This window comes from Dermochelys coriacea, chromosome 2 (genome assembly GCF_009764565.3).
Source record: "Dermochelys coriacea isolate rDerCor1 chromosome 2, rDerCor1.pri.v4, whole genome shotgun sequence".
NCBI lineage: Eukaryota > Metazoa > Chordata > Testudines > Dermochelyidae > Dermochelys > Dermochelys coriacea.
This window is the reverse complement of record NC_050069.1, coordinates 100,659,509-100,684,019: the sequence shown is the minus strand read 5'-3', so window position 1 is coordinate 100,684,019 and position 24,511 is coordinate 100,659,509. Positions and strand designations below refer to the sequence as shown.

The 24,511-nt window shown below is 36.4% G+C and overlaps 1 protein-coding gene across 12 annotated transcripts in view; it reads left to right on the top strand.

Moving 5' to 3' along the window:
• Positions 1-24,511, top strand: part of NETO1 (neuropilin and tolloid like 1) — an 81,438-nt gene that overhangs the window by 6,936 nt on the left and 49,991 nt on the right. For 11 of the 12 annotated variants that reach the window (XR_006278948.1, XR_006278949.1, XM_043508184.1 and 8 more), the window contains exons 2-4: positions 915-968; positions 3,424-3,561; positions 12,682-12,930. Coding sequence is in view for 10 of the 12 variants with exons in the window: in XM_043508184.1 (XP_043364119.1) it covers positions 915-968; positions 3,424-3,561; positions 12,682-12,930 (441 nt within the window). In the remaining 2 variants the exon portion in view is untranslated. Of the gene's footprint in view, positions 1-914; positions 969-3,423; positions 3,562-12,681; positions 12,931-15,321; positions 16,369-24,511 lie in introns of those variants that run through there. The other variant, XM_043508187.1, reaches the window with a different exon arrangement.

The window sequence follows — 24,511 nt, the reverse complement described above, 5'->3', positions numbered from 1 at the left end:
TGGATTTAACTCCCAGGCTGCAAATTCCAGAAACTCGGGAAGCATCAGCAGCTTGAACTGAAGCAAAGAAAGACTTCATTGGTTCTCACCAGATTTGATCCGCCACTGTGGATGCAGATATTTTGGTCCAGATTCAGCTAATTTTATTTGCAAAAGAAGTTATGAATTCCTCACAGCAAGAAATAATTGCCTCATGTAAGAAAGTTCAAATAAACCAGATCTATCATTTTCCCCCCCACCCCCATCCCCCACACAGAACAGTTCCTGTAAGTGGGACTTTGCAGATGCTTTTGATCGTGATGTGAAAAAAAGATTTCTCCTTCTTGCACAACCACATTAGTTTTCAAAAGTTCTTTATGCATGGCTGGCCTTAGGAAAAATGGTGCCCTGGGATACCTTGTCTTTTGGCATCCCCGGGCCCTGCTACCTTCCCATTGCCTTGATCTCCCTTCCGTGGCGTCACACTCCAGACCTGCAGCATTCCTTGCCTCTTGACCATGGTGCCCTGGGCAGTCATCCATATCGCCCACCATAAGGCCAAACCTGTCTTTATGCCACAACAAAGCAGATATGAAATGAGACCTGTGCCACCAACCCTTTATAGCAGTCTTTCTTCTCACTGTGTTTGTAGCAGTCACTTGACTTTTTATTGATCCCAAATTATGAACATACAAAAAAAATATTGGCCGCCCAGTTTCTTATTTTAATATTGAAAAGGGGGGTGGGAAATTAAGGAGGGTGAACCCAGTTGCAAATAGATATATTTTTAAAAGAATGTTATAATGCCACCACAAAACAGTCTGTTATTGTACTGTAGATATCTTTAAATTGTATTATATTGAGATAGATTGTTACAGTCGCTTTAATTGCGGGCATTAACCTCATGTTGTACCTAATGTATTTTTGTCTTTCAGTTGTAGCAAGTCTAATCATCCTACACCTGTCTGGGGCAACAAAAAAAGGAACAGGTATGTTATTTATGGGGTATAGTCTCAATTTCTGGACATCTGTTTAGATATTTCAATATTTCATAATGTACGCGTATGTATTTTTTGCATCAATAAAGTGAACTGATGAAAATTCAAATATAACTTATTTTATAAATTTGCAGGTAGCATTAAATGATCCAGTGCCTGATCTTGCAATGGGAGGTTATTCTGAGTAAGGACTAGCATTGTCGATTAATCACAGTTAACTCATGCGATTAACTCAAAAAAATGAAAAGCATTAAAATTGTTTTTCTACATTTTCAAATATATTGATTTCAGTGACAACATCGAATACAAAGTGTACCAGTACTCACTTTATATTATCAGAGGGGTATCCATGTTAGTTTGTAGCCACAAAAAACAATGAAGAATCCAATAAATGAACACAAATCAGACATCAGGAATGGTAACATACAAAAGCCAGTAGGACAACACTTCAGTCTCCCTGGACATTCAATAATAGATTTAAAAGTAGCCATCCTTCAACAAAAAAACTTAAACAGATTTCAAAGAGAAACTACAGAGCTACAATTCATTTGCAAACTTAACACCTTTAATTTGGGCTTGAATAGGGACAGGGAGTGGCTGGCTCACTACAAAAGCAATTTTCCCTCTCTTGCTCTTGACACCTCCTCATCAATTATTGGGAGTGGACCACATCCACCGTGACTGAATTGCCCTTGTCAACACTGGTTCTTCACTTGTAAGGTAACTCCCTTCTCTTCTTATGCCTGTATCTGTAATTTTCACTCCATGCTTCTGAAGAAGTGGGTTTTTTACCCAAGGAAGCTTATGCCCAAATAAATCTGTTAGTTTTTAAGATGCCACTTTATATTATGTTTATTACAAATATTTGCACTGTAAAAATGATAAACAAAAGAAATAGTATTTTTCAATTCACCTCACACAAATACTGTAGTGCAATCTCTGTATTGTGAAAGTGCAATTTATAAATGTAGATTTTTTCTTAAAAAAATGTTTCGGTTACTGCACTCAAAACCAAAACACTGTAAATCTTTAGAGCTTCCAAGTTCACTCAGTCCTACTTGTTCAGCCAATTGCTCAGACAAACAAGTTTGTTTACATTTGCAGGAGATAATTCTGCCTTCCTCTTGTTTACAATCTCACCTGAAAGTGAGAACAGATGCTCACAAGGCACTTTTGTAGCAGACATAGCAAGGTATTTACATGCCAGATATGCTAAACATTTGTATGCCTCTTCATGCTTTAGCCGCCATTCCAGGGGACATGCTTCCATGCTGATGGCGCTCGTTTTAAAAAAGTGTGTAATTAAATTTGTGACTGAACTCTTTTTGGGGGAGAATTGTATGCCTACTGCTCTGTGTTTTACCTGCATTCTGCCATATATTTCATGTTATAGCAGCCTCAGATGATAACTCGGCACATCTTCTTTTTAAGAACACTTTCACTGCAGATTTGACAAAACACAAAGAAGGTACCAATGTGAGATTTGTGCTGTAGCTAAGAATCTTCCAAAATCTGATCCAGAACAGGGTGTGGAGCATGCTTTCAGAAGTCTTAAAAGAGCAACAACTCTGTTTCAGAAACTACAGACGCCGAACCACCAAAAAAAGAAAATCAACCTTCTGCTGGTGGACATCTGACTGAGATGATATAAATGAACATGCATTTGTCTGCACTTCTTTGGATAGTTATTGAGCAGAACCCATCATCAGCATGGATGCATGTCCTCTGGAATGGTGGTTGAACTATGAAGGGACATATGAATCTTTAAAGCATATGGCATGTAAATATCTTGCGACACCTGCTACAACATTGCAACCTGAAAACCTCTTCTCATTGTTATGAGAAAATGTAAACAAGAAACGGGTAGCATTATCTTCTGTAAATGTAACCAAACTTGTTTATCTGGGTGATTGGCTGAACAAGAAGTAGGACTGACTGGACTTGTTGGCTCTAAAGTTTTACATAGTTTTATTTTTTGAATGCAGTTATTTCTTGTACATAATTCTACATTAGTAAGTTCAACTTTCATGATAGAGATTGCACTACAATACTTGTATTAGAAGAATTGAAAAATATGATTTTATTTTTACAGTGCAAATATTTATAATAAATATAATCATGGTACACTTTGTATTATGTGCTCTAACTGAAAGCAATGATTGAAAATGTGGAAAATATCCAAAATATTTATATAAATAGTATTCTATTATTGTTTAACAATGAAATTAATCAGGATTAATTTTTTTAATCGTTTGACATTTAAAAGGACTACCTATTCAAGCCCTGGAACCCAACCCTGTTCCCATTGAAGTCAATGGTAAAACTCCCATTGGCTTCAATGTAAACAGGTTTAGACTCTTAATAGGGACTTATTATCTTAAATAGTTACGTGTACTAAATGTTTTGTGTGATGTGATTTTTCTCCCCTCCCCCTGTTTTTAAGCAGAAAAGCAAATCACTTCAGAAGGGCAGAAACCAGTGCAGTGTGGAACTTGGACAAAATATGCAGAAGGAGGCATCTTCACTTCTCCCAATTACCCCAACAAGTATCCTCCTGACAGAGAGTGCATCTACATTATAGAAGGTGACCAGCCAGTGACTCCCATTCATCTGAGATTAACTGGGTTTCTCACAGATAATGTCTTTCATCTCATATGTGTCCTAGGAATTTGTGAATGATGATTCTAAATATTGGAAAATATGTCTGATAGTTGGTCAAATGGGAGACAGTATTTAGAGAAGCAATTTCTTGACATCTTAAATGATTGCTTTGTGGGAAAGGTACTTGTAGTGCACACAAGTGGAGTCTTGACTAATTCTGAAGCAACACACAGTTAACGACTACAATGTAATTATGTAAACTCACTTGGGGAACTGACTGTATCTAAAATTGGTTCCATAACATTAAACTTTTTCAAGGATTTTTTTAAAAAAGAGAACAAGTAAAAGACCCTAGAATAAAAAAGCATCATGGAAGCTTCTTAAACATACTATAACTGAATCATAGAAGGTATGCATAAAAAGGGAAGCAAAAAGGCAAGATTCAAAACTAACTCTGTGCAACCGAACAAAAAAGCGTGTGTGTGAATGGAGCTTATTCAACCCAAACAAGTGTCTGTAATTAAAAAAGAATTAATAATAAAAAGTAAAGTGATTCCAATAAAAAGGACTATACGCTATGGCAGGTAAAATGGGATTTAGAAGAATGAATAGCCCAAGGTATCAAAACAACTAAGAAATTATGTAAGTACAATAGAAGGAGGAAGCTTCAAAGAAAGCAATTAAGGACATTACACACAAGCTACATGATTTCTTTCCTTTACAGCACAGATTGATGAACATTGAGGAGATGCTTGAAAAGATGAGGTCTGGGGAAGATAATAAAGATTTAGGTACTGTCAGAGTTAACAGTGTCAAAAAAGGTGGGTGCAGGAACAAACTAACAAGTAATAAGGACCAGATGCAATTCATGTAAGAGCTGGGAAGGCAATCAAGCTGCTACAGTGATAATAGTCCTATGCCTTTCTAGATAGGTAGAAACATTAGATAAGAATGAAGTAACTGAGGCCAGATATATAAATGTACTTAGATGCAGATAGGCGTCTAGTGGGATTTTCAAAATCACCTAGGATACCATTGTTTTCAATGGGATTAAGCACCTGTCTGCAGATTTAGGCACCTAAATACTTTTAAAAATTTGGCCCAGAGTTGCTAACAGTATGCTATCTTATAAAAATCTGCTACCATACCAGGACACTGAAGGGCAGCAAATGTTGTATCAATCTTTTTATTTTTGAAAAATAAGTGAGACAAGGTGCGGGAGGTAATATCTTTTATTGGCTGAACTCCTGTTGATGTAAGAGACAAGCTTTTGAGTTTTCATAGAACTCTTCTTAAACCAGGTGGTAGAGAGGATCTTGGGATCTCCAGACTACTGAGCTCTACTTTACCAGGTAAATTGATTAAAACAAGAATTAGAGAGAATTATAAAATGGCAAGATGAATATGATCTGGGGACAAACAAGCATGACTTCTATAAGGAAAATCGGGCTTCTCCAGTCAACTAGAATTCTTCCTGTTCAAGATCTGTTAAGGAAACTAAGCAGTCATGAGGTAATAGGTTAAGTTCTGTCATGGATTAGAAATTGGCTAAGAGAAAAACACAAGAGTAGGTCAGTTTTGAACATGAAAAGGTTATTTAACTTCTTTCTGTTACTGTGATACTTATGCTCCTAGAATCTGAGCTTCTTGCATACATTAATTAATGTATCCTCACAACATCCTTTTGAGGTTTCTTATCCCCCTTGCACAGGAGATGAATGGAGGTACAGTGATATTTCTCAGAGTTACAGAGGAAGCTTGTGGAAGAGATGAGAACAAAGCTCTAGTCTGGTGCCTTATCCCAAGACTATTTTTTTTTCTCTAAACATTGGGGTACCCAAAAGATCGGCTATTGTTGATTGAATATATTCATGAATGATCTGGAAAATGGGAGTGGACAGTACTCTGACAAAATATTCAGTTTACGTAAAATGATTTAGGACAGTCAAAATTGCAGAAATATGTGTGGAATTTGAAAGCATATAACTAAGATAGGCAAATAGGTTGCAAGATGCAGATGAAATTCTATGTTGACAGATACACTGTACATTGCATTGTAAGGAATAATTTGAACTACATATTACTGTGTTTTAAATTAGCGGTAGCTAACTAACAAAACAAAACACAAACCTAGGTGTTCTTGTACACAGCACACTTAAGTTCTCTGCTTAATGAGCAACTGCTCATTTTTATTTAAAAACAAACAAAAACCTGAATATTAGGATGTATATGGAATGAGATTAAAAAAAAATTGCTGAAGCCTTATGATGACATTATGCAATATGATCGTAAGCTCTCCCTTTAAATGCTGTGGTCAGTCCTGGTCTCTCTCTCTTTCTCTCTCAAAAATAAAGAAAGAGGCAGGACAAGAACAGGTCAACTGGTGGGCACCATAATGACTAGAGGTGTGGTAAGGTTTCCATAATAAGAGAAACTGAAAAAATTGTAATTGCTTACAGAAGAAACAAATAAATGGGGACAGGATAGAGCTCTCTAAAATAAAGGCACAACAAATAAATTGGGTGTTCCTTTCTTTACTTTTTCTACAAGACATAAGTATGACTAACAAAGAAACTGAAAGAATAGTTTTGAATATCATATTACTGTGTGGAACTCATTGTCACACGATATTGAGGTTGAGGGTTTTCAAAACAAAGATTAGGCACTGATATGGATAAGTTAAAGTTACATACAGTACATATTAGAGACAAGGTGACTAGGTAATATATTTTACTTTTGTCTCTAATATCCTGGGACCAGCATGGTTACAAAAACACTGCGAATAATGGGTATGTGTATATTTTAAATGAAGGATGAATGACTGGTAAATTTGCTAATGCCATTTAACTCACATCATAAAGATGTGACTGTCTATTCTGTGGAAAAAGAGTACTTGTGGCACCTTAGAGACTAACAAATTATTTGAGCATAAGCTTTCGTGAGCTACAGCTCACTCAATGAAGTGAGCTGTATCTCATGAAAGCTTATGCTCAAATAAATTTGTTAGTCTCTAAGGTGCCACAAGTACTGAGCTGTAGCTCACAAAAGTTTATGCTCAAATAAATTTGTTAGTCTCTAAGGTGCCACAAGTCCTCCTTTTCTTTTTGCGGATACAGACTAACACAGCTGCTACTCTGAAACCTGTTATTCTGTAGGAATTTAACAAATAGGACATAGTAATATAGAATTCCCATATTAAATCAGACCACTGATCCATCTAATTTGGTATCTTGTTTTCAACAGCAGCAACTACCAGAAACTTCAGACAACAGTACTAGAATCCCTATAATGAATAGAAAGGAATAAGGTGCACATGTGGGAAGCTTCAAGCTAATCTCTATCTCTGTATATGGTTTATGCCTTTATATTCATAGCCTTTATATGCCTTATACATTGTTATCCTATCTTATGTAACCTGTGACAATGAGTTTCATAGAATAATATATTTAAAAGTATTCTTTCAGTTCCAATATAATATAATGAAAACACACAATAGGGCAATAAAAACAATAGCACAAATCCTGAAGTCCCTACTGAGGCAAAATTTCCACTGACTTTAATGGGACGGAGTAAGAGCTTCAGAAATTGACCTAAGAAAAGGAGTACTTGTGGCACCTTAGAGACTAACAAATTTATTTGAGCATAAGCTTTCGTGAGCTATTTGTCCTGTCGTACTGAAATAGTATTTCATTTTGCTATAAAATAGTTTCAAAATATTGTAGCTCATCTTAAATGTATGCCATTCTTTTAGCATTTTAAAATTGCTTTAATAAAGAATAGGTGTCCACAATAGGTGCTATGATCATCATCTAAAGTACCTAAATGTGGGGAGGGAGGTGATTCTGTTAGCAGACGGTTCTTTAATCTAGCTTTCAAAGACGAAGGAAGAGCCAACAGCCAGAAGCTGAAGCTACACAAATTCAGACTAGAAATAAGATGTAATTATTTTAACAGTTAAATTTAACAGTTAATTTTAACAATTAACCATTGGAACAACTAGGGATGTGGTGGTTTCTCCATTGCTAGAAATCTTTATATCAAGATTGGATGTTTTCTAAAAGATATGTTCTAGATCAACCAGAAATTATGGGCTCGATGCAGAAATTGCTGCATGAGGTTCTATGACCTGTGTTATGGAGGTCTGACTAGAAGATCAAACCAGTCTCATTTGGCCATACAATCTGTTAATATGGGTGTGGTCTTGCCTTTTTTAGTAGGGAAAGAAAGTTGTGTGTTTTTTAATTTCATATTGGGACAGATCCTGCGTATGCATCACACATGCACAACTTCTGCTAGGCAAAATTCACCGCTGGCATATTCAGGATTAACTTCAGTAACTGCACTTGCTTTTGCCAGCAATGAATTTGTCCCATTGACTTCAACAGGAATTGTGCATATGGAGCACCTTCAAGAGCTAAGGCTTTTACTTGTATTAAATATATTCTGAGAATGACACAGACACACATTATAAAATATATTTCAACTTTTGTGCTAGATGTGTAGAATCTTGTTACTTGCATATTTAGATCAATTCAATAATTATTCTTCAATTAAATGCATATTTATAAATATAAGGAGGGAGTGCCTGGGATCATTTTTATGAACTTGAGATGTCCATTAAATTTTCCAATTTATATATATTTTGGGTGTTAATATTGCCTGCCTGTTTCCTTTATAATCAATACAAAATTATTGGTAGATCTCTTGAAGGCCATCCATGTTTTCCCAATGATCATTAAGTTTCTTGTATACACGTTCTCTGTATATAAATCTTGTAGGGCTGTCATATTTCACTATATTAAAAAAACTGTCTGCTTGAGTAACATCATAAGTGGATTTACATAGTATATTTCATGGAGTTTTATGTTTGTATAATTTATTATCCAAAACAAGTAAAAGGATCTGAACAACTGGAGATACCAAGTATTTAAGCAAATTCATTAGTCCTGCAGCAACTCATATTTCTGAGAGGTAGATGTTTAGATCATTGCCTCATTTCCAAACAATCTGCTAAATGAAACAGAATTTTTTTTCTTAACTTTAGCTGTTAGTTACACAGACTTACAGGCTGCTCAAAATTAAAACCTTAATTGTGTGAGTTTTGCTGCAACTGTTAGAACTAGTTAGCAACCAATTTCTTTTTTTCCCCAGCAAAAGTAACATCTACAAACAGCACTTGTGTAAATTAATTAAATTAAAAAGATGACAAGACATTCAAGCATTAAGCAGTCTTTCCATGGTATTAAAGTCTCAGAAGAAAAATAATTAGAAGCTTAATAAAGAAGATTTTTAAGATTTGATGAGACACCAGCAGTGTTTTTAATCACATCCTTTGCCTAAACTGTAACTATAGGCCAAATTCCTATGGCCATCAGTGGACTTTACACATGAGTGAGGATTTCAGGATTGACCCTCCCACTAATGAATACATTTTCCTGTACACTGTGAAGGAAAGTATAATCTAATAGTTGTGGCGGGCCTGCTTGAGAGCATAACTGTGTTGCTGTGCAGTAAACTAGGGCACAAAAAGGGCTTCATAGAAAACTTTCTTGCTATAAGCAAAGAGGAGGTTTGGTAGAAATCATACTCTTGTGTATTCAGTATTTAACGAGAAGCGAGGATTTGAGCTGTGGCTTTTTCAATCATCCATAGATATTTTCAGGAACATTTGGATCACTTTGTTGTTCAGACAAGATGTAGTCAGTTTGAAACTCTGATCTTTAAGTCTAAACACAGTATTCAAAAAAGGCAATGCAGTTTAGGGGCCAAATTGTTCTTGGCCTTTGTGTGTCTGGACAGGAGAATGGGATAGGGCCTGGGACCCCTTCCTATCTTGGGATACCCTCTGCAAGAATTAGGGATAATCACAGTCCTTACAGTTGGGGGAGCACAAAGTGCTGCATCCGAAACAGAGAGGGTGAGGCTGAAAGCTCTGTCTTTCTCTGTACTGGGCTGTCTAGTAGCCTGGGCATAATAGGAGTAGTAGATGTTACAGCCTTAGAGCCGCTGGTGCATGTTCTGTACACAGGAGAACTCAGGACAAGCAAAATCCCCACCCTGAACACCCCAGGAGGCAATGGGGCCCTGTACAACCTCTACTCAGAGCTACATTCTCACATAGGCAAAACACTCTCAACTGAGTTTAAAAATAAATATAAGGAAAGGAAAATAAACAGTAGCAATATTCAAACCCTAAAACCAATATTGATATAAGGTTCAGAATGCTGTTGTACAGAATGAACTAAATTTTGCACTCCTTAGTCCAGCAGATGCCAATGAGAGTTTTAACAGAGTCAGGACTTCAGGTCTGATTCTCACTTACCTTTTACACCACTCTGGCAGTGTAATTTACTTATAAATGACAAAGTGGTATAAAAAGGTCTTAGTGTAAGTCAGAATCCTCTCTGCAGTGTTTCTCACAATACATTTAATAATCTGTGGAAATCAAGCAATGTTTGGTCAAGCATTTGTTTGACTATGAATCACTTCCAAGATTTCTCGTAGGATGTATTGGTGTGATGGAGAGATAGGGTTTTCTAACACAGGCAGTTTAATTAAAAACAAACAATATATGAATTAATGTCATGCTCCCAGAAGCAAAAGTGGAGGGCCCACCCAGAGCCAGATCCTTGTCTTCAGTGGCACTGCCGATTAAAGAAATGTGGCCACGCATGCAGAAAGCTCTGTGCAACATGAATAAAGGTGTCAGAAACTGGCCCTACCTGAACTAACAATTCAGTGTTAGTTTTTGAAACATGTTGCAAGAAGCTTAATAGAATTACATATGAATAACATGGGTAAAAGATGTTCAAGTCACCAGTGACCATTTTTATTGTGATTTAAAGGCATATTGTCAACTTAAAAATGCCAGGGCCTGATCCTGAAGTCCATAAATGAATTGAGAGTTGGTCTCTAAATATCTCCTTAAATCCAACATTAACATGCAAAGTATGGTCCCAGTTTTTCAAGGTGCTGATTCCTCTCAGCTGCTCTAGCATAACAGTTAGTTAACCAATATTGCTATAAACCCTACCTTATGTGAAGTCAATGGTAAAAAAGTCTAAACAAAATTAATCATATTTTCAAGTTATTCTGTTCATCACTGTAATTTAAAAGATCTTTGTCTTTGAACCTTATTCATAGTAGATTAATAAAACATTCTTTACAAACTGTGGATTAAAACATGATTTTGTTTCAGTTTTATAGTCTTAGTCATAGTAACAGATTATTTTCATTCCCAGGAACTGTGAATATGGTTCATTTCTATGTAAAGATATAGGTCCTGCTCCTGTTGTTTACTGCATGGGGTAATAGGATGGAAAAAAAAGGAGCGAGCGAGGGAGGGCGAAAGAGAGCTTCCTATAAAACACTGTAAATTTGCCCTCCTGTTCCATAATTGTGTATCTATAATTAATAATTTCCTGACTCTAAACATCAAATTTGAGGGTAGGTAAGTTTTTTTCAACTTTTAAATAATTTCCCCAGTAAACGTGAAGCACATTTTAAATGAAAAAATTAGAAGTCAGTATATTTCACCATAAAGAATATTTCTCCTTAAATAACTTCTAATCTACATATGAACATTTTTCTCAGATTCTCATATAAGTCAGTTCTCATACATTTGTGCTATATTTTTTCCTATAGCTGAGCCTCACCTTTATAAATAGAATGTCTCAAATCACAAGTGTTTCTTATGGAATATTGTACCAGTTTTATTATTCCTTATTATGTAGTAATTTAGTATATTGCAATCAGCCTGCTTTCTGAAGTGAGTAGTGAGTCTTTCTCAAAAGCTCTTCTTTTTAAATTATTAAAAAGTTGTGTGTTTTTTAGGTTTTGTTTGTGCAACTGTTTTCTAACATTTTCTTGTTATTCTACCATGAACCCTGCCCATGTATAAAGGGGTGAAAGATACACTGGGGTTAGAATCCTGTCTGTATTTAGTTCCCATACTCAAATTATGCACCAGGCCCAGAATTTGGCTCTAAAGTTCCGATTGTGAAAAGCATGGTTATTCCTGCAAATATCCTTTTGACTTCAAAGAGAGTTTTATCTATGTGTAGAATCCAGGACATGACCTAATAAGAGGAATTTAATAAAATGGTCCTAGAAAATGTCTGATAGTAGAGGGTTCTCTAATCAACAGAGGCATAGCAAGATCCAGTAGTTGGAAAATAAAGATGGAGAAATTCAAACTGAAAATAAGGCAAACATTTTTAACTGTGAGGGTAATTAACCATTGGAAAAAGTCAACTAGATGGATTCTACATCACTTGTAATCTTTGATTTTAAAAAGTCTTTCTAAAAGACATGCTGTAGTTCAACCACAATCTATTGGACTTCATGTGCAAATTACTGGGTGAAATTCTCTTGTCTTTGTTATGCAGGATCCGTACTGGCCATAAAAAACCATGAATTTATCTCTTTAATAGTCAAATCTTTGATTAAGTGATCATTTTAAAGTATCTTCAAGGTTTCCAGTAGCATATTGTTTGTTCTTTAATTAAGGAAATTAATTTTACTTGTTCTTTGGGTGGTTTCATAAATGATGTTTCCCCGTATTTAATATTATGTTTCCAGTAAGATGGTAAAATTATTTAAGGCCAAATTTTGTGTAGGATTTATACACAGGCCTCTCATTGACTTCAGTGCATCTGGGACAGAATTTGTCTTTAGTGTCATACTCTAGTTCTGAAGAAGGAATTCCTCATCTTCATAAGCACTGAAGAAAAGTATATCTTCCTTAAGATGTCTGAGGAGAGTTTTTCACCCATTAATTGGATTCCTTCAGAACTTCTCTGGGAACCAACTATTGCCAAATCATATTTTGCTTTTTGACATAGATGGTTTTCTTAGCTTACTTAAGAAATAGTGTTGGAAATGCTTTTTCATAGGATAAGAATAGGTATGTAAGTTAATGTAGTGAAATTTAGTTAGGCTACTGAAGATGTCATAATTTTCAGATACTGACCAGAACCATTGATTAAGAAAAAAAGGTAATAGTGTATAGACAAACTAGAATGTATAAATTTATCAAAATTTTGAAAGTAAAAAAATTAGCAAGTTTTTAACTGCACAAATTTTGTTTTCTTTCCCCCTCTAGCTGCCCCTAGACAATGTATTGAGCTACACTTCGATGAAAAATATTCTGTAGAGCCTTCTTGGGAGTGTAAATTTGATCACATTGAAGTGCGAGATGGACCTTTTGGCTTTTCCCCAATCATTGGACGTTTCTGTGGACAGCAAAATCCACCTATGATAAAATCTAGTGGCAGATTCCTGTGGATTAAATTTTTTGCTGATGGTGAGCTGGAATCTATGGGTTTTTCTGCACAATATAATTTCACACCTGGTGAGTACAAAGTGTTACACTTTTGGCAAAAGGTTTGATTTTTACAGCTTGCTTTGGTGGTAATGTAGAATTGTGCAGCACTTCAATATTTTTAATGGGAATATATTTTAATTTCAAAGAAAATATATTTTTTAATTTAAACTTCTGATGCCCTGTTTGTTTATCCATTTTGCACAACACACCCAGCTTTTTTCTCATATTGAGTGGAGGGACTTGTGTAATGGTAAAAACACATTGTTTTCAACAGAGTTCTATTATAGGAAATCATTTAAAATCCTTTATCAGGAAGTATACGGTTTATATTTGATTGTTCTGCTGTGTAGTTTTTCCTTCAAAGTGATCAGCAATAAAAAGTATTTTAATAATAATTAAAAAAAGGAATTCTCAGAAAATTACATCACTGCTTTTTCGCTTTGCTTTATTAGAGATGGACTATCCTATACCTGTGCTCTTTAGGGGAGATAATTGGCAAACTGCTGCATGCATTCCAAAAGGTAGTTTGAGATCCAAAGCATAATGTGTTCAGCTAAGTGCTCCAGTGAAAGATGTTTCCAAATCTCATTTGCAGTTGTACAATTACACTTTCTTTATCAATTTGTCTGTTTAATTTATTAGAGTAAAAATCAAAATTTCTAGTCATACTTCCAGCTAAATGTTGCCTCAGATCATTACAATAAAAAAGTTATTTATTTTATTTTTGGCTTCAGTAGCACTGCACTGCAGTCTTTAGGATTTCATGGCATTCTATAGGGTCTCTGACATATGGATCAATGACTCATATTTTAATATAGCTTGCTCAGAGGGATTGTACTTGTAATTATGTATATAATTTTGTCAATTATGTAATCAATGTTTCAGTTAACTTGTATTGGGTATAGCAATATTCTTTTAGAACATGAGCAAAAATCAGTCAGACACAAATCCTGCTTGCTTCCTTATTCCAGTGGTACCACAGAAGTTAATAGGACTACCTGTGTGTAACTAAAGCAAACAGGAGTTAATCTCAAAGGGCTCTACACAGCTTTATTTATCTGAAACAAGTAAAAGAGATAACATAAAATTAACAATTGGGTTTCAACTAGATATTAAGCTGAAGGATATTGTCTCTAGAAGGGGAAAGTGTACCTATAGGTCGGACATGCATTTCACATATACAATAGCAGAGCTACTTATTGATGTCTGTGGGAAATTTTTCAGTAAGATGGTGGCATATATAGACTTTGGTTTTCTATAAACAATTGTGAATGGACAGAATAATATTCCTTGGGTGAAATTTTACTGAAGAGCCACATGTGCTTACCTCTTAAAAATTGGATTAGCTGTGATCTGTCAGTAACAGAGGCTCTGTGGGTTTCACCATATTCCCTCACCTCCCTGCCTCAGAAAACGTACTTAATTCTAGATCTCCATATCCCTCATATTTCAAAGGAGCTATGGTGCTTTGGGCAAAATGGATGGTGTTAGCACAATCCACAACTTATTCCATCTAAAAACTTCTCAACTGAAAAAAACAAGTTCCGCTACCATGTTCTATTCCTCATTCCTCTTCCACTGATGTGAGTTTTTTTCTGACTAAAGATCAATAAATTGCTATAGCAGCATAAATTACTCAGGTGGAATAGCTCTTTTTTGAAAGCGTCCTATATGAGGACTTGGAAAAAAATAAGTGAGTCTAGGAATACAGGCCATAAATAAAAGTATAATTCACCCAGACACAATTCAGAGTAGTGTTGTCGTCTTCCTTACCTTTGATTTGTGTATTGTGAAGGTCAGCAATAGTTAGATCTATAGCCAGTTATAACTTTAAAAAGAGTGGGATGTAGGGGTTCCCACTCCTGTCTTCCAAGATAAAGACAAAGCTACATCTCTGGATGATTTTTTATATATATATATATATATATATATATATATATATATATATATATATCAGGTCTTCCTCATGTTATTACCTGGAGGACTGGGATTGAGGAGGGGAAGCAGAGAGAAGCTCATCAGGAACACAGGAGACGTACGGATGAGGATCGTAGGTCCTCTATTACCAACTTGGAGAGGTGATGAGGGTGGGATAATACTCCGCAAAGGTCTGGCTTCCATGAAAGGTGATTTTTCTCCTCTTCCCCACTTCTGATGTTTGTGTGAGGGATCAGGTCTGGATTTCTCAAGATCTGTAGCCTAAACATGTGGGTGGGGTGTGGGAAGAGGCAATTGGCAATCCGGCCATAAAACTGACAATCCCAAGGGGAGTGTTAAAAAGGAGCAAAGGGAGGAGTGGCTGGCTCATGTGCCTCTGTAAATTGCACAATTGACCCTTTAATGTCACTGAAATTATACTCATCCTGGGCCATAACTGTCTCTGATACTCACTTTTTTTTTTTTTTTTTTTTTACAAAGTAAGGATCAAGGGAAAACTGACAACAAGGCTTGCGAACAAATAAGCAGAAAACAAAGAGATTTAAACAGAGAGACACTTGGAAAACATTGATACATAAAGAGATGTAGGAGCTATAATGGACAGAAAATTAGATTGGAACTTGCATTATGGTTTGGTGGCAAATGCAATAGATGCAATCAGAGCTTTCAATGCAGAGTCTTCACGTGATAATGGGAGACTAAAATTCCTTTTTGCGTCTGGATTGCCTCTAGAATACTGCATTCAGTGCTGGGCATCTCAGTACCAAAACAATGCACACAAATTTGAGGGGCATTTAGAGAACTAAAACGAATGTAATTATAATGGAGAGACTGATTTATAAAGAAAGCTTGAAAGAAAGAATGTGTATAACTTGGCTAATAATGACTCAACAGAAAACACTACTGTTTAAGTCACTTGAAAGTTGTATGCATGAGGAGGGAGAGGAATCCTTTAGGTTGTCTAAAGGGTGTATAACTAGGCCAAAAGGGATGAAGCTAAGAAAAGAAAAATAAGGCTTAATATCAGGACAAACAAACTTCCTAATGGTAAAATCTATTAGTCTGGGGAAATTATAGAAGCCCCATTAGTTGAGATATTTTAAATCTAGGCTGGATGAAGTACTAGAAAGGAAATGATATAGAACAATCCTGGCAGAGGGATAGATTAATAATTTACAAGTATTGGACCTTTTCTGTCTTCAACTTCTTTGATTCAAGAGAAAGAGCTGCCCAGGAGGTATTTGGAAACCTAAATTTTTGCACACAGACTCTGCTGTATCTATTTAATGTAAAGGTTCCAGTGCAAACTTCAGAAGTCTTTTGTGGATTTTATTCATTAACAGTTGTGTGGGGGTTTTTTGTGTGGGGACAGGGTATTCTGGCATCTTATGACAAATGAGACCATTGTCATACTATTTAAATGGAACTGTAGCTATTTTCTTCTAATTAATACTCTGAAATTACAAGTATAATGTAAAACTTTCAGCATGAATAAACTCAGAAACAAACACACTACAAATATGATTGGGTACACACAAACGTACCTATCTCTTTCTCACTAATAACTCGGAGAACTATTTCAAATGACTGAATTTTGCAAATAAATCTTTTCTAAAAAATAGTAGTAAGGCAAAATGTGGATTCATGAAGTCATATGTACAAACTTAGTTTATTTCTTTGTTTTTTACTTTTGAAATTTCAGATATTTGGGCTGAAAAAAATAGTTACACCACTTTTTTATTAAATGTTTTATGACTAAATACTTGAGAACGCAAGATTATACAAGCGTTGAAGCATTTTGAGATGTGTAAGGTATATTTTTTAAAATAAATGTACTCATTGACTACCCTTTCAATTTTATTTTTTAATTTTCTAGCTGCTTTAGTTTAGGCCTACATGGAGCTCTGTGTATCTGTGGAGTTCTTCCTAATCCACAAACCAGTGTTTTCACTCTTTAAAATGTTTTTTGTTTGCAAAATTTTCATGAAAACGGAATAATAAATGTACTCCATTTTTAGAGCCCTGAGCATTTTGAAGCTGCTGTTGTCTGGCACATTTTGATCTTAAACCATGTTGTCTGGAAAGGTGTCTCAACTTGTGCATATGTTTTTGGTGTCTCAACTTGTGCATATGCCAGGGAGGATCACCCTGTACAGACTACCCGCTGATTTCTTAAAGGGTGGTATTTTAACATGGTCAGACAATCACTGATTCCTCCCCTCTATGGCTCCCCTTGTACTATCAGAGCCTTTTCCTCCTTCCCTATAGTATACTTTTCTGAAATTCTCTCTCATCCATCCTCTGTGTTTGGCTACACCACACAGGCCCATTCTCCATCCTGACCTTGGAGCTGCTGTGGCTGCACACCAGGTGTGCACATATGCACCTCTTTGGGCTTGTCTTGTTTAGAAAACTTTACTACATTAAGACACATTAATAGCATGATGTTAACTGACTATCATTATCTACAATGAACAATTAGTTAGCTAACACCTGTTATAACACAATGCAATTTCCTAGTATAGACAAAGCCTCTATGAGATCTGCAGCCTTCCTGACACTATAATATAGTTAATTTCACCAACCTAACCTTCCAACATCTCAGTTTCTTGCCCCAATGCCCCCGCCCCCCAAGTATGGAATTATAGTTCTCACACTGTTCTCTAGGCCAAGGCTAAATATGTTGTGACGGTGACTCCAGTGCTAAGACAAGCTACAGCAAATGTCAAGTTACAGCAAAGTAGTCTTAGACACCAGACCTCACTCTGTACCTTGGGTGAAATCCTGGTCTTATTTTAATCAATGGCAAAACTCAAAATTCAGTAGAATTTCACCCTTGTGTGAAGCAGGGGCAGGATTCTTGCATCATCATTGATAGTTTTCTTAAAATATCCACTCAGTGTGCAGTGGCAGTCAAAAAAGCTAACAAAGTAAGGAACCATTAGGAAAAGGATAGACAGAAAATAAGACAGAAAATACAATAATGACTCTAAATAAATGCATGGTACACCCGCATCTTGAACACTGTGTGCAGTTCTGATTGCCCTATCTGAAAAAGGATATATTAGAATTGGAAAAGGTACAGAGAAAGACAACAAGTATAATTGGGTTCAAAAATTAATTCTATTAGTTCACGGGGGATAGGGCAATCAATGGCTATTAGCCAAGACAGTCTGGGGTGTAACCTTATGCTCTGGATGCCTCTAAACCTTTGATTCCTGAATACTGGGACTGGACAGGAAGAGATGGATCACTCAGTAATCGCCTTGTTCTGATCATTCCCTCTGAAACATCTGGCACCTGCCACTGTTGGAAGACAGGGCAGTGAATTAGATGGGCCATTTTTCTGTTAAGATTTGTATGATACTCAACTTTTCCCAGAGTTAGGAAATAGAGCAGAGTTTGGCCGAATATATGAAACCATATTATGATGTTGCTAGGTGTTATTTACAAAGGAATAGTATCCCTGTTCCTCAGATAAGCAGTCTGACACTTCAAAAGAGAATAACTCTTGAACTCAGAAATACATCTGAAAACACATTTGGTGTCATGTTTAAAAACATCCAATTTATAGAATAAGCTGTGTGGGTACAGCAGTGTTCTGTCACTGTTTCAAAATATCTATCACATAATAATTGCTTCTCTATTTTTTTATTTTTTTTTGGTGGGGGGGAAGGAGATACAGGGAGAGGAAGGGTCAGCACTTTCATCCTGCTGCATGAATGTCAGTAAAGTGCATAATAGCTAAGTACAGTTTCAAACTAGAGGTGGGCCTGATGCTAAACCCCAGATTTGAACAGCTCAGGAGCTTGTAGTAAGTTTGTAAATCTGGACAAACAGCTTAATGTTGTGGATTGCCCATCTCTGTTTTAAAACCATGTCTGTCCTGTGCCGTGCCTTCTCATTGACTCTCATTTTGCCACTAAAGTTTACTAAGCAATTAAGAATGGTTTAGCGTCAACTGCATGGGAAGCCTGGGCAGTCTGTTTTTTCAGGCTTCTGAAAACACCTAGTCTTAATGAGTATTTTCCGAGGCTTAACATGTGTATTAGTATAGTCACTCCCACTCTAGTAACTAATTATTATCATTCCTGACATCTCCCCTTCCCCTTTTTAAAAGTTACTTTATTTCTTCTAAGACAATACTTTTAACCTAACGTATATTTTGTTAATAGATTCTGAATACTTTTCAAAGTCACTTAGTCCATTACAGTTCACATCACTCCCATGTCTGGCAAGTTTTTCTTTTTTCTAATAGCCCTTACCAGCACTATTCCAGGATAATTATGTTGTTGTTTCATCCTGGCACTGCTGTGGTCTATGGTAATTCTACATTTGGGGATGTGGATGTCTGCAATGATTCTCCTGGAACCCAGGCAGTTCTTTTTCCTTCCCCCACTTATCTCTTCTTTAAGAAGTTGAGTTTTCACTATGATGTCCTGTATCAACAGAAATCTCAGATGCTGCAAAGACTGCAAGTAAAGCTTGACAATTGCCTTTGTACTTCTGACAGTCTATTTTCTATGCATATGATTGTGGTCCTTCTGCAGGAGCAGAGGAGGGTAATATCTCTTGCTCGTTTTAAGCTGTTGCCCTCAATTTTCTTATGGACTGGTTGTCAGGCTGTCCATTTAGTGATTTTATATGCCTGCCAAAGAATTTTTTTTATATCTCCTTGCCTTTCTTCCAGTTATATTTGTAAATCCGGTATTTGCTTAGGTCTGAATAGCTGAGGTCTTGTGGGACATAAAGACTTTGTTCATGTTTCCATTATGATCTGTTCTTTTGTTGATTTATGTGACAGACACATAATCTCCTGCAATATACTACAAAAATCTTTTTGAATTAAGTTTAGGTATTATTGTGTCAGGATTGTATGTAACCCTTCAAGGTGGGAGATATGATAGATGTGGGACCTCGGAGTTCAAAAGATTACACAGAAAATGTGCCGAACAAGTATGGACTTTTGGAACAATAAGTGTTAAGTGGATTTTTCTGGGGAATCCCAAGGGAGAGGTTCATGCAACTTCCCTAACTGTGGTTATGCAAATACCCAGCCTGTTGAAACCATGCCCAGAAGAGAGGGTCATTGTCTGTTAATTACCTGTTACAGAAGGTTAAGATCAAAGACCCAAACTGTATAAAGAAATGGCTGATCTGCCCATTCTAAGTTCTGGTTCTGGATTTAAGAGGGATGAACTTGTAAGCACTGAAAATACGATTATGGAGGACTAAAACCTACCAGGTTGGAGTTAAGGTGACCTCTAGTGAGCTTTTTAGAATGCATGTAGGGATTTTATTGTTTTCTCTGTAATTCTTTGTCTTAGGAATTACTGTACTTCATTAGAAAGAGCTGTGTGGTAACTTATAACTGGTCTTAGCCCTCACAGAGAAAGCAAAGCACAGGTACTGGCCTTTTTTTTTTTGGCAATCTGGCTTGCTGGGGTATCAGAGTGTAAGGTGGGGAGCTGTGCAACCTTAAAGTCCCCGGTCAGGAGGGAGTGAGACGTGTGTGTCTCTGTCCAAGGAGCCTAAAGTGGGTGCCCTTGGTGGAACATGGAGAGGGAAATACAGGTGTAGTTACCTTGAAACCATGACAATTTTTAAGATCCAACAGGGATAGCTATGGCTCCTTATTGACATGATTAGTTTCTTTGACAAATGTTTCATTTTGAATAGCTATTCTGGCATTCCGATTACTCTGTGGTTATTTTGAGAAGGACGTGATGTGTGCAAACTGTGGTGAGACTTAGAAAATTTCTAAAACTCCACACCTGGCAATTGGAGTCTTTTACCAGCAGTCAAAATTTCTGACTTTCTACATCCTGTTCATAGTGACTTTTATAAAGGCAATTGCCACCCTCGTTGTTTGATAGTGTTGAAATGCCCATGAATTTATTGTAGTAATCAATTAATAGTGTTTGTCAAATTCAGATTTGTCTTCTAAACTTTGATACACTTTCGCTTGGATTTCTTGACCTGACAGTGTGCATGACTTAAGAAAATGGTTACATATAGTTATGTGAGCACTCATCCCAGGGCATCTCTTGCCCTTTGCTTACATTTTCAATACTTAGATAACTGCTAGTGAGCATTTTTGTTCAGCTTTCTCCTTTTATCAAAATATTGTCCTCACTAATTTATTCATTAAATTGCCTATGTTGGCTCAGTTACTGTCAATGTGATTTAGCTCTTTTGGGGATCCTTGCAAAAACCTTTCTTCAAAATGGGCTCTCTGTTTCAATATGAAACACAACTAAATTTGGAAGCAGTAATAGGTATGTGCCTCATCACATGAATATCCTGTTCATCAGTCTCACTAATGATATTAGTGTGGCTCTGCCTACCGACCTGTTGAAATATCCACTAAATGTAATTCTTTCAACTTTAGTACTACATATGAGTTCCCACGGTACTAAAGACAAAGACCAAATCATATTCACAAGAACTTTTACATGGACTTCGGTAGCACCAGGATTTGCCCCAAACCATTTTTAAACAAACCTTTAAATGGCTGGTAAGAGATTTCGATATATATCATGTTTCTCTCTTTCTCATATCTACCCATTGCCATAGTATATGAGCACCTCACAATCTTTAATAAATTTAAGCACATAATTCCTCTGTGAGGGTGAAAGTACAATTTATCCTTCCTCTCGCCAAGCCTTCTCTCTTTATAAATATATCCAACTAGAAATTATTGAGACATACTCAGACTTAAAATATATTATGAACATTGAGTTAAGGTTGATAGTACATCTTAGTAACTTGAGGGTAAAACAATATACAGGGATGTTATTGTCCCAAACACAAGTATTACTAACCCAGAAAATTCGAAGCTTTTAAGTTAAGTCTAAAAGAGAGCCAAACATAGGCTCATAGACTTTAAGACCAGAAGGGACCATCATGATCATCTAGTCTGACCTCCTGCACATCACAGGCCACAGAACCTCACCCACCCACTCCTGTAATAGACCCATAACCTCTGACTGAGTTACTGAAGTCCTCAAATCTTGATTTAAAGACTTCAAGTTACAGAGAATCCATCATTTACTCAAATTCAAACCAGAAAGCAACCTGTACCCCATGCTGTAGAGGAAGGTGAAAACTTCCAAGGTTTCTGCCAATCTGATCTGGAGTAAAATTCCTTCCCAATCCCAAATATGGCTGTCAGTTAGACCCTGAGTTTGTTGGTGAGACTCACCAGCCAGATGACTGGGAAAAAATATCTGTAGTAACTTAGAGTCTTCACCATCTAGTGTCCCATCTCTGGCAGTTGGAGATCGACTTGCTAATAGTAGTTGGAGATGGACCATATGCCATTGTAGGAAATCATCCTACCATCCCCTCCATAAATTTATCAAGGTCTGTCTTGAAACAAGTTAGATTTTGTTGACCTCATTACTCCCTTTGGAAGGCTGTTCCAGAACTCCACTCCTCTAGTGATTAGGAACCTTTGTCTAATTTTCAAACCTAAACTTATTGAGGGCCAGTTTATATCAGTTTTTTCTAGTGCCAACATTGGCCCTTAAACAATTCCTCTCCCTCCCTGGTGTTGATTCATCTTTTGTATTTATAAAGAGCAATCATATCTCCCCTCAGCCTTTGGTAAGCCAAGCTCCTTAAATCACCTCTTGGAAGGTAGCCTCTCAATTCCTCTGATCATCCTAGTAGCCCTCTCTGCACCTGTTCCAGTTTGAATTTATCTTTTTTAAATGTGGGAGACCAGAATTGTTCACAGTAATCCAGATGAAGTCTCACCAGTGCCGTGTATGTTGAGTATGGAAATGTATAGTTACGGCATCCAGACAGCCTTAAGTTTGCCCTGCTATGGTGCAATTAAACAAACATACCTTTGTGATGAGTATATTTCAGTGTTTGTGGTCCAAAACTAAGTTCAATTAAGTTTTAAGAATGTGTTTTCCCTCTCTCTCCCCCCCAGCCCATGACCCTAGTTCCCTTTGTCCAGACACAGCTCTCTCAAATCCTGGTATAGCTAGCAAGATCTACCTGTTAATATGACACCAGTAATTCACTGCATTTTCATGCAAGGGTCAAGTACCAAACAGCAGGATGACACAACAGACATCGCCTTAGTGCAGGGTCCTAGAGTCTGACATCCTTTTATAGTATGTCTTCCTAATGCCAGGCAATGTTATTTCCCACTGTTTGGATTAAGTATTTATTGGCTATAGGTGGCTTTGAAATTAATTTTGGCGGATCATTTTTTTGTTCCTGAAAATATCTGAAGATCTTTTTAACATGAGGAAGTGTTGGTATTTCAAAAATTGCTTTTCTTTAATCTGGGTTATAAAATTAAGACTAGACATAGTCTGAAATTTGTTGACATTACTGCTTTTGATCAGAAAATTCTAATTCATCAAAACCAAAACTTTTTTGCAGGAAAAGGTCCTTTTCAATAAAGCTTCTGTTGGGAGGTTTTCCAGGCCTAATATGTAATTTCCTGTCTGAAAGAGGCACCGACCCCCAGAATAGTCAAGAGCCTCACACTCAGTTGGGATGTGGGAGGCCCAATTTCAGGTCTAGACTCCAAATCAAGCAGAGTAGGAACTTGAACTTAGGTGTATCACATCCCAGCTGAGCACACTAACCACTGGGGTATTGCCTATTCTGGGATGGATGACTTTCTCTCTCTGGTTTTTCACTAACATTTCAAAAGGTCTCAGGTTTTCATCCCAATGTGGAACAGGAAAAAAAAAATCTTGAAAATTTTCTCAGGAGAGGAAAATAGTTTCATAGCCAGCTCTAATTAAAATATTTTTGCTCAAATTACATTCAGTACAATGATTTTTTTAAACTATTAGTTTGTTTGGTGTCATTATTTTGGTCTTAGCAAAATTTGCCGAAATTCTTCACTGTGCCCTTTGAGGCCCATGTAGCAAATCAGAAAATCAATGACACGGTCTAGAAAGACTTTTTTATATGCCTGGGGACAATACCAAGGAGCATTCACTTAAGCTTAAAACAACCAAGTAACTAAATCTGACTGTGATTTAGCAAGCATGTGCTTAAAATTAGGCATGTGCCTAACTCCCACTGAAGTCACTGAGATTTAGCACATTGGTTTCAGTGCTTTGCTGAATAGGACAAATGACTAAATTAAGGCCCAAATTCTGAAAATATTTTTTGTATCTGAAAACTTGGCTACCATTTCTTGAACAGTTTCCATCAAATAATTTGTTTTATGCCTTTATTCAAATCACATGGATTGATACATATTCATACTATATTTGCCTTTTCATTCACAACCATACATTAATGCAGTCTTGTTCTACTTATTCATTTAATCCCCAACTTTTCCATATTCTCATGTTCAGTTTATTCTGTGTATAAGAGAGCAAACTGAATTTTCTTGGTGCATGAATCACCAGAGTTACTGATTTGTCTGTATTCACATGCTATCCTTCTTCAAGAAATCCTAGCCTTTGAAAGAGATCTCAGAATTGTCTGTGTTCTCTACATGCAAATAGGTGGCATTTACAGCAACTGTTTTTATGGCTAAATTCACTGCTAGGCTAAATTGTTTATTTGTTGCCTTAGTTTTTGGGTTTTTTTAGTCCTAAACACAGTTAGTACATCAGATTTTATTATTTGGAAAATTAAGTGATACTCATTACAGCAACAATTTGTATTTCTTTATTTGCCCTTC